This window comes from Lissotriton helveticus, chromosome 7 (genome assembly GCF_964261635.1).
Source record: "Lissotriton helveticus chromosome 7, aLisHel1.1, whole genome shotgun sequence".
Taxonomy (NCBI): Eukaryota; Metazoa; Chordata; class Amphibia; order Caudata; family Salamandridae; genus Lissotriton; species Lissotriton helveticus.
The window spans coordinates 1599392901-1599403573 of record NC_136068.1 but is presented as its reverse complement, the minus strand read 5'-3'; the positions used below and the strand labels follow the sequence as shown (position 1 = coordinate 1599403573).

Genomic DNA, 10673 nt, shown 5'->3' with positions numbered 1-10673 from the left:
TACAAGCCCTAGTCATCCCACGCATAGACTACGGAATCGTCGCTCATTGCGGACTCCCCCTATCAACAACTGCACCCCTTAGAGCCTCCTTGAATGCTGCAGCGAGACTTATCACTGGATCAAAAAAACATTCGCATATTTGCCCTGATTTAAAATCTCTGAACTGGCTGCCTTTTGAAGCCAGGATACAGCTGAAAATCGCCTGTATGACTCACATGGCTGTACACCACAAGTCACCCAACTACCTCACTCAAAAGCTGACAATATCAGGGGGCTTGAGATCCACCAGAAGCACAAAAAATCTCCTCCTGAAACCGCGAAGATTCCGGAAGGTAAAAACTTCTAAACGATCCTTCTCCGGAATGGCACCCAGGATCTGGAATGCACTTCCAAGGCTTATCTCCTCCACTGCATTTTTTAAGAAAGAAGTAAAAGCCATCCTTATGGCTAAATTCACTTGAACTCTTATTTGGATATATCAAGTACATTGCACCAACTTTGTATTTTTTGTTTTATCTGACTGTCTTATTGTATTTTTGTTTTATCTGATTGCTATCCTACTTTTGCTACTCACATACTACCTACTACTATTTTGTACCCAAAAGTTTGTTTAATCGCTCCCTTGTTTCCCTTACCCCTTGTTCTGTAAAGCGCTCTGATATCTGCAAAGATCTTGTTCGCGCTATATAAAACTTTGAAAATAAATAAAAAGTAAAAAAAAAAAAAATAATTTCCTGATGAGGGTGCATCCCCCTTTAGACGGGAAAACAATTTCTTCACTACAAGGTAAAGGACCAGCCTCCTTTACCTGTCTTTAAGGGTCTGTAAATGTACGGTCTAGCAAAAGCCACAGCAAGTAGTTCTTATGGGTGAGATAAAGACAGTAAATTAAATCTAAGCGTGGCTTATCTGTGAATATTTTTATTGTTCAGCGGAGGACTAAGTTTTGGAGAAACATTTCTCCTTATCTGCCATAATGACAGTTGAAACTTTCTCCCATGTGTAAGAAAAGATTTAAAATAGCTCAACTACTCACAGTTGAGTGAAACTTATGCTAGGTGCGGACTGTGGTAAGGCGGTGCTGCAAGCCCCGCATGTTCTTGGTAAGCCCATACTGTCTTTGGCAAACAGCCAGCTTACGCTGTATAACCGGCTCCACCTAAAAATAAAATGTATCCATTGTGCGTATTCTTGGGAATTTTCAAAAGCAACAATGTGTGTGTCGTTACTCATGACAACAGTGGATATACTTACAAATCAATGTGCCGATACCTACAGAGAGGGCTGCTGGAGAGCTCATGCATACATAAATGTCCACGCACAGCAATACAAGGGCCTGCATAAGTGCCTCTGCCATGGGGGGTTAACTACATTAGTTCATGTGGTTTTCACTGTTCAGTTACACAAGCCTCGAGACTCTACTGATTTGAAATATATCTCCTATCCAGAATTTCTGTTGCTAGACACCAGCATGTCCAAAACCCCTCCTGCAGATATGCAAGTCTATAAAAAATCTGTTAACATATGTAAACTTGAATTGATACGCTCTGACATCCCATGTGGAAAAAAGACTTTTATTAATCATCATTAATGTATCAGTACAAAATGTATATTTTAGAGACCATATGCCCCTTTATGAGAGCTGGCCTCGCTCACGGACTATACACCCACAGGGTGCCAGTGGTAGAAATACAGCTGGGATATGTGCTCTCCACCTGGTCAGATGACAGGCAATTGCTTCCTCCATAAAAGGTCAAGGAGTACATCAGTAACTCATATGACTGACTAATAGACAAGGTACGCATGTCCAGCATGGACACGCTAGACACCTAACTGGGTTTTCTTGCTTCTTAGACTTCAAAGGCAGGATCTCTAGAAAAGAAAGACAGCGGCCAAGCAGCAAGAAGATGCTAGTGCTATATAGAGCACCGGTTCTACTAGTTTGCCTTCTAGTTAGGCCAGAACAAACTAGAACTTGTCTCATCGGCTGGTGACCAGAAAAATGTTAGTCTTAGTGTACTCAAAGGATACTTCGCATTACCCAACTCTGGTGCTGAAGGTGATTAACAGTTCAGCAGTGGATTACTGGATTCTGCTGTGCTCAATGCTATTAGGAAATCTCAGTGTCTGCTGTGTTACATTTGAATTGGTTTTCAAAAGTGCTTTTTTAAGACTGATGCCAATGAAAAATCCTCAGTCCAAATGAAAAACCTGGAAAGACAGCTATGCATCACAGGAAGACTGTCATGTTGATAAGACACACCCATGAAGGCCAGCCTTTCATTTGCATTTTACTCCAATGGGCCTGGAAGGTTACAGAAAGGAGTAGAAGAAGCCCGTTTCATGAGGGTGCTATTTGGTGATCAGCGAGAATGTTCAGAAGGCACGGAGGCGGCATTCCACTGTTTAGGTGCCCCCTTGGCGCAGTGTTCATAAAGTCTGTCCAGGCTCCTTTCTCTCTAAGGTTTGAAGAGAGAGGTGCACACGTAAGCCCCATCTTATACTGCTGCCGGATGATAAACTGCTACCATGCTGGGGGTCCAAATCTCTGTATTAGCTTCTCCTGGTCGTCCAGGTCTTTCTGTACCTTCTTACGCATGTAAAAGATTGGGCAATCACGGCTGGAAATAAAAGAGTTAAACAACGTTAGTACAAGATTTTGCACATAACTGCGATGTAGCACAAGGGGTTCAATATTTCAGCGAGATCAAGCTGGAGTGGATAATGCATCAAAAAGACCACCACAGGCCCTACGGCTGAGAGAGAATGATACCTGCTGGGGCACAGACACAAACCCAACCAGCATGAAAGCGAAGGCACAGCATGGGAGAGCATGGGAGAGACAGACATGCCTAGGAGACAAGGGGCAGACCAATCACTGAGAAAAGACATGAGACAGAGAAATATCCTGACAGTGTAGGGACCTGAGAGGGCAAGAACAAACCCTACCACACAAAGAGCATAGACCATGGAGTACAAAGACAAAACTGTGCCAAAGACTGGACATCCCAGGTGACATACTATTACTACTGTGTTAGTGATCTGGAACCCTAGCTAATAGAGAACACTTTTGCCATCTCAGAAAGAATACAAAACATGGACAGTGGTAAGCAGACACCATACTAGGTTAGAGGTCAGCATTTCTGGGACAGAAACATACTGGTGTGTGCTGGTTGGTTTTGTTTAAGGTTTTTATGTTTTAGAATGTTAAAGTTGAGAGGATTATTTTGAATGCTATTGATACAACTGAAAAGGCAGTTGGTGTGATGTCTTGGTACCCTGAAGCCGTGCTGTGCTGGAGAGCCAGATTAAAGAGACTTTTCATTTAACTAGAGTACTCCCTCTTTGTGGATTTACTACATACCCGTCCCTGTGTCAGAGAAAGGGGTATCAAGGGCAGGAGACAGTCTACGAGTATGATAAAAAAAAGATAATATATGATAGAACCAGAATTTGGCTATAAGAAACAAGCATTGAAAATGCAATAGGTCTCGCCTTTTGTTAAGTTAAAGCCATTTGCTTTGCTAATGGTATTGTATAGCAAAGCAAATGGCTTTAACTTAAAGGCGATACCGATTGCATTTTTAATGCTTATTTTTTTACTGCAGGGGGGTTGGGGGAGGGAGGGAACAGGGTCAGCATAAAAAAAGTTTGAAGAGCAATGCTTTATAACACAAATTAATGTTAAAAATAAAATATGTTGAATCTCCAAAACAACATGCTTTCAATATTTATGAATTTGCGCCAGATTCGTGAACCGAATATACTGGAGAACGTGTTTGTATTTTAACCAAAGAATTTAAAAAACATTATTATTTAAAATCAAGAAATTGGCTTTATATAGAATCTTTTCAGAGCGTTTCATTCGGATCCTTGCAATATTTTATAAGGTGCGTTTCAGCCAAATGGGGAAAAAAGGGTTACACACACTGCTTTAGTGCGGAAATTTAGCTTTGTTTTCTGGAGCTACTCTTGCTCGTTTCGAGCCAGGCACGATGGGAAATGTAGTCCACGCGCCACTCGGATGTGGCTCCCTCTTGCAGTATTTTGGAACACTGAAATACAAACCCCAGCAAATTTCCTTAAATCCACGCGCACTACGGGCATCGGTAAAGTAACCCAGTGTTCCTTGGTTGCGGTTACCGGTATTCGGGTAGTTAAGAGGTACAAAGTGTACCAAATATCACATTTTAAAGTTGTGACGCAGAAGTCATTTTCCAAGGTGTATTGCCGTGCCCACCCTATAAGTTGAGGGACTGCATGCGAGGAAAATCCCCGCCGCGGGCCCATTGTTTATCCTCCCGTGTTGGCTGGATCCGGCCCGTGCTGTAGCGCCCATGTTCCCCTTGGAGGCAGCGACACCGCAGAAGCTTTCCACATCCGGATACGACACGAGCGTGGGCCGCCGCATTACTAACAACAGTAAGTCTGAGGTATTGGTTGCTGTGCACTGCCTGAAGAGACGAGCCGACTAATCTTTCACTCATTTTCATCCTGGTCGTGGCCACGGAGTCATTAAGCATAGGAGTAAGTGTGGTGCTGCCGAACAGCCAAGCGTTACATGCCAGATGCTCAATTTGCAAATACATTAGCAGGCAACAGTGCCTTGAAGTATGGTTCAGACTATAAAAAAGGACAAGCGCGCGCGCCTCGCGCTGAAAAGAGGCAGCAGGGGGAGGAGAGAGAGGAGGGGGCCTGCGCCGGTTTCCCTTGCGGGAGCGAGCGGGAACCATCTGTTAATTAAAAACAGATGGTTTCAAAGCTGGCTCCCGCAAGGGAATCGCCAAACGTGCAAGCGTTGCCATTCAAAGTAATGCGTACACGTTTTTGGCAGAAAAGGGAATCAATTGCTAATCTCCTATGCTGCGCATGCGCGCTGCTTAGGCGAGACCTAAAAAGGCGACCCTGTGTAAATGAGTACACAACAAGTGTGAGAGAAGAGCAAGGAGAGAGACAGACATTGCTTATATCAGAGAGAGAAGACTCATGACAGAGACAGACACTACCTGCAAGACAGTGGACCCTGAATAATGGAGAAGACCACCAATAATGTGAGATGGGGCCTTGGGTGAAGGAAAAGAGATGCAATCCTATTTGCTTGTGAAGGAGAAGAGACTCTAGTGAATAAAATAAACCGGTGTGGGAGATGAAACCCTGGGATCTGAGTCTAGTCCTATGAGTGCTATGGGACCCTGGCAGGCGAAGGCAGACAGTATGCATGCAAGTGATAACAGTGAGGGCAGACACAGAACGTATTAGTATTAAGAATGTGGTTTGTAGAGTGTGAGACAGACAGTAAGAATGTAAGGGCAGGGTTTCTGGAGGCCAAAAATAAATTATGGCAATATGAGAAGGGATTCAGCGGAACATATCTGATTACAAGTGCAAGAGAAACGACTAGGGGACAGGAATTAACCTATGTGAAAGAAGGGATCCTAGGAGATAAATATGTGAGGAAGGCGGCACATGGGAAAAGTGACAGAATGTAAAATGCAAGGAATCCTGGGAGGCAGATATTGGGACTGTGTGGGACAGAGACTTGCACTTCCAACGGAGTAGAAGAGAAAATTAGATAAAGTACACAGAATGAAAGTAATCTCAAACATGTAGCTTCTCTCTCAATCTGAAAGTTGAAATGGCATCTCCCAATTCTGGTGCCACGTTAAGGAGTGGGGCCCAAATGCTCTCTACTCCCAGGCGCTCTACCTTTACCAATTTCACCAATTTTCTTCAGTAATTGGTCACTGTGCTGCCCTCGCTTGCTCCAGTAGCATCACTTGCCAGCCTCACGATACAGAAATTAACACACAGGACCTGTAAGAGGTCGAGAACACTATTGCACAGCCAAGGTAGACACACCTTGGGCAACACTACCAACTACAATGCAACAAAGCACTTGAATAATACAGAAATGTGGTGTGAAACACAATCCACAAGTAAACGCTCATCAATTACACAGAGGAACCATAAACTAAAAACAAAGACAGTCGGACACAAACCAAACCACAATCTACCAACAGCTGAACCAAGAAAGAGCATAAATAAAGATAATGTGTAAGCCAAGCCACATCTTTGAAGCCCTCGAGCCGGCAGAAAGGTGAATTGGAAAGCTTAGTGCGGGGAAACACAGGTCTCCAGCAAAAAGGTCCCAACCTGCCTGCGAAGCTTCGAGGTTGAAAATGTTGCATAAGAGTTCAGTAAGACAGTTTCTGATTTTAGCACTGTGGCATTAGAATGCTTAAAACTCGGTATGTCAGCTAACATTTGAATCCTCTTTTAAATGTGAGGGCATACAATGTAGTGTAAGCCCTTTAAAGGCAATGCATGCTTTGTAATCTGATCTAATGCATCCCAATCGGGTAATCTCATTGCCATCAACCCCCGAAGCCTTTGAAAACTGCTAAGGCTAAGCTTGTGACCTTCAGAAATCTCTCTCCCTTCTATCAGTCCCCTCTTTTGCTTTAAGTGGTGCAGCAGTAAACTCCGGGTGGGAAAAATAAATGAAGGAGAGCTGCAACTTCATGGTGACCTGGAAACAAAGTCTGGTTTGGCCCTTAGGGCTTCCTCTCGATGTGAGCCATGCTGCACTGCTGCTTCAATCATCTTAGTTTTACATCTAGTCACTCTTGCTGCATTGTTTGAGCATTAGAGGTGGCTTTCTGTAGTAATACAGGTGATTTGGAGCCACTATAGAAACAAATCACTGCATAACTCTTTTCTCCAATCCGGAACCCTACTACAAATGGTATGTCCATAAAGAGTGGCTTTCAGATGTTGACTTGGCATGCACATTGCTTCCCGCCAAGCCCGTTTCCATAGGTCTATCCGAGATAAAAACTGCTAAAAGTCTCTAATTTAATATGAGTTAGGACTTCTGAAATTCAAACAGTGCTCTGACAACATGCATAGACCTGATGAAGGCCTTCCTGGGCATGAAGCTGCATGCTACCCATTCCCCTCCAGCAGGGACCAAGCAGGGTTAAATACTTCTGCTCAATGATCTGAAGTTCTAAATTGCTTGCACCAGAAGCATTCCCCACTAAAAAACGGACATCTGCATTTTCCATGACTAGTCTTCCAGCCCTTCTGAGCCATTGCTGCTGCCCCAAAGCTCTGAACAACACAACGTAGTAATGGACTGAGCAATCTGACACCAAAGTGCGGGTGACCAACCATGGCATGAATACTCGTCGTGCACCAGCATTCCAAAGAGACCCTTCTTGCAGAGACATTGTGGAGGCCCATATCTAGATATTCGCCAAAAAATGGTACTATATATTTTTTGAAAATCCAGGTCCCTTGCAAGCCTTTGAGCAAGCATTGTAGTCACATAGCAAAGCAGTTTCTTGGGTGAAAAAACATATCCCGACTTCGACTTACCAGATCACAGTTACGGCTTTCTAAGGCCACTTGTCCCAGACACAAAGGGGCCGTAGGCAAAGGGTGGCCCTGGGAAGTTGGAAAAAGTCTACAATGAATGGCTATTTTTGAGATACAAACGGTTTGGCGTTTGATGCATCTACATCTTGATCTATGGGATAGAGTGCAGAGGTAGACCCATTAGAAATTGAAACCAATGCAGTGCCAATGTGGACAACCTGGAAACTCAAACCTTTACAAAAAAAGTACTCTATTAAATATGACAGCTATATGTGCTCTGCTCGCTTTAATATATACAAGACCCTGTAAGCCCATTTGACTAGGAACTGCGCTAAGATTGGGGATTACTGGAGAGCCATTTTCAGATTATTAACAAAAATGATACACCTCGAGTTAGATCCTACGCCTGAGGTAGCCTTGTTGGGCTATGTGTGCAATCTCCTGAAGTGATTGAGTAAATTTACGGCCACCGCCCTTTTGATTGCAAAGAGGGAAATAGCTCTTAAAGCACAAGTTACTAAACTTCGGTAACGATATATCTGTAAGAAACAGTAGTTAGTATTAGATTCCTTACCTTAGAATATCCCCAGGCGTCAGACTGGATCTGGAAACTTTTGCGTAGCAGTACCCCTGCGCGTCGGTAGGCGTCGTCTGCAGCTCCGCGTCCGTCGTCGGGATGACGTCGCCGGAATACTTAGACACCGCCCTCTCGCGCGGACGTCAGTTCCTTTACAGCTTTTCTGCGCCAGAAACGCAGAGCCATGATAAAAACCAACACTGGTGCCATGAAACTAGGGCCCTGAAAGGGGATGACCGTAACCCTAGATATCGGTTCGCAGAACGGGGAGGATGGGTGGGGCGGTAAAGAATCTAATACTAACTACTGTTTCTTACAGATATATCGTTACCGAAGGTAAGTAACTTGTGTATCTGAAAGAAACAGGTTAGTATTAGATTCCTTACCTTAGAATAGATACCCCAGCAATACCAACCCCGGTGGTGGGTCTGCGAACCAATAATCACACCAGAAAGTCCTGGAGGACGGAACGGCCAAAGAAGTCATCCCTCCGGACTTGGCTGTCCAGGCAGTAGTGTCTTGCGAACGTATGCAGCGAGGCCCACGTAGCTGCCTGACAGATGTCCTGCAAGGGGACTCCACGGCCCAGGGCAGTAGTAGCCGCCGTGGCCCGAGTGGAATGGTCCCTCAGCCCAACAGGAGGCTCCTTCTTAGCCAAAGAGTAGCATGCCTTGATGCACAACACAACCCACCGAGAGATGGTCCGTTTGTGCACCGCCCATCCCTTCTTAGCGCCCACGTAACGAACAAAGAGTTGTTCATCCACCCGGAACTGGCGTGTGCGATCCAAAAAGAAAGAGCGCACGTTTTGGGTCCAGACGGTGGAGCCGCTCTTCCTCTTTAGAGGGACGCGGAGGCGGAAAGAAGGTGGGCAAGGTGATGGACTGCCCGATGTGGAAGGCCGTGACTACCTTGGGCAGAAAAGAGGGTCTTGTCAACAACACAACCTTGTCCGGATGGACAGAAAGGAAGGGAGGCTTGGATGCAAGAGCCTGAAGCTCACTCACTCTCCTGGCAGAGGTGATGGCAACCAGGAAAGCAGTCTTAAGGGTAAGAAGACGGAGAGGACAGTTATGAAGTGGATCGAAGGGAGCGCACATCAGAAAAGTAAGAACAAGAGGCAAACGAATCGGGGGATCGACAGACATACTGAGTAGCTCGGGATACCAGTATCTTCGTGCCCAGTCCGGAGCCACAAGGATAACTTGGGCCCGGTCGCGCCTGATCTTCTTCAGCACTCTGGGCAGAAGTGGTATAGGCGGAAAGGCGTACAACAGACCGCAGCTCCACTCGCAACGAAAAGCGCCTCCGAGCGAGTGCCGCCTTGGAAATTCCAACGCGGAGAACTGATGACATTGCGCGTTCTCTTCTGTGGCGAATAGATCTAACAGAGGCTCTCTCCACTGCTGAAAGAGGTCTTGCGCCACGTCAGAGTTCAGACGCCATTCGTCATCAATCATGCACCGACGGCTGAGTTCGTCTGCCCTGGCGTTCAGGGTACCTGCCAGGTGTTGAACCACCAGGGTCACGCCCTGATTTTCCAGCCACTGCCAGAGGCGCAGAGCCTCCTGGCATAGGGTCCACGACCCCACCCCGCCCTGTTTGTTGCAGTACCACATGGCGGTGGTGTTGTCTGTGAACACCTGCACTACACTCCCCCGGACAGAGGGGAGGAATGCCTTCAGTGCAAGTTGGATCGCCTGCAGCTCCAGAAGGTTGATATGGAGCCGGGACTCCGCCGGAGACCAGAGGCCTCTGATCTCCGCCTCTCCCATGTGGCCTCCCCAGCCCTGGAGGGACGCGTCCGTCACAACTACGTGCTCCGGGTGGGGTAGGTAGAGGGATCTGCCGCTGACCCAATTGCGGTCCGTGAGCCACCACTGCAACTGTCTTGCAGTGCCCTCCGAGATCAAGACATGGTAGGACAGATTGCTCTGATGCTGGTCCCACTGCAGAGCCCGCATCCGCCACCTGGCGTGATGCACCAGACGGATGCAGGAGGCCATCAGCCCCAGCGTCAACCTGACCGAGACTCGGGATAACGGCTGAAAGATCGAAATCAGAGCCTGAATATCCCGAACCCGCTGCTTGGGAGGATAAACCCGAAACTGCGCCGAGTCCAGAACCGCTCTGATGAAGAGGAGCTTCTGAGAGGGACACAGGTGTGACTTCGGCACACCCCAGCAGGTGCAGGAGGTCGGCCATAGTCTGGAGGTGGCTGGCGACTGTCTGGGGCGAGCCCGCCTTCAACAACCAGTCGTGCAGGTAGGGGAAGACTGAAACCCCTAACCTGCGCAGATGAGCTGCGACCACCGCCATCACTTTCGTGAACACCCGTGGGGCGCTGGTAAGGCCGAAGGAGAGCACGGTAAACTGAAAGTGCTCGTGGCCTACCGTGAACCGCAGGTAACGCCGGTGGGCCGGCAGCACGGGGATATGAAAATAAGCGTCCTGCAAGTCCAACGCTACCATCCAGTCTCCTGGGTCCAGGGCAGCTAGGACCTGAGCTAGTGTCAGCATCTTGAACTTCTCCTGCCGGAGGAAGCCGTTGACGTTCCGCATGTCTAAGATAGGGCGTAGGCCCCCTTTGCCCTTCTTGGGTACCAGAAAGTAGTGGGAGTAACAACCACACCCTACTTCTGGCCCAGGAACGCGTTCAATGGCACCCTTGGCCAAGAGGGCCGTAACGTCCTCTCGAAGAAGTGCCAAGTGATCC

General features: G+C 47.0%; 1 protein-coding gene across 2 annotated transcripts in view; it reads right to left on the bottom strand.

Moving 5' to 3' along the window:
* Window positions 1-1558: 1558 nt before the first annotated feature.
* The window catches only part of POLD1 (DNA polymerase delta 1, catalytic subunit), a 493173-nt gene continuing 484058 nt past the window's right edge, over window positions 1559-10673 (bottom strand). For both annotated transcript variants that reach the window (XM_078655207.1, XM_078655208.1), the window contains exon 27: window positions 1559-2621. In XM_078655207.1, the coding sequence (XP_078511333.1) occupies window positions 2525-2621 (97 nt within the window). In that variant the 3' untranslated portion in view covers window positions 1559-2524. The remainder of the gene's footprint in view (window positions 2622-10673) is intronic.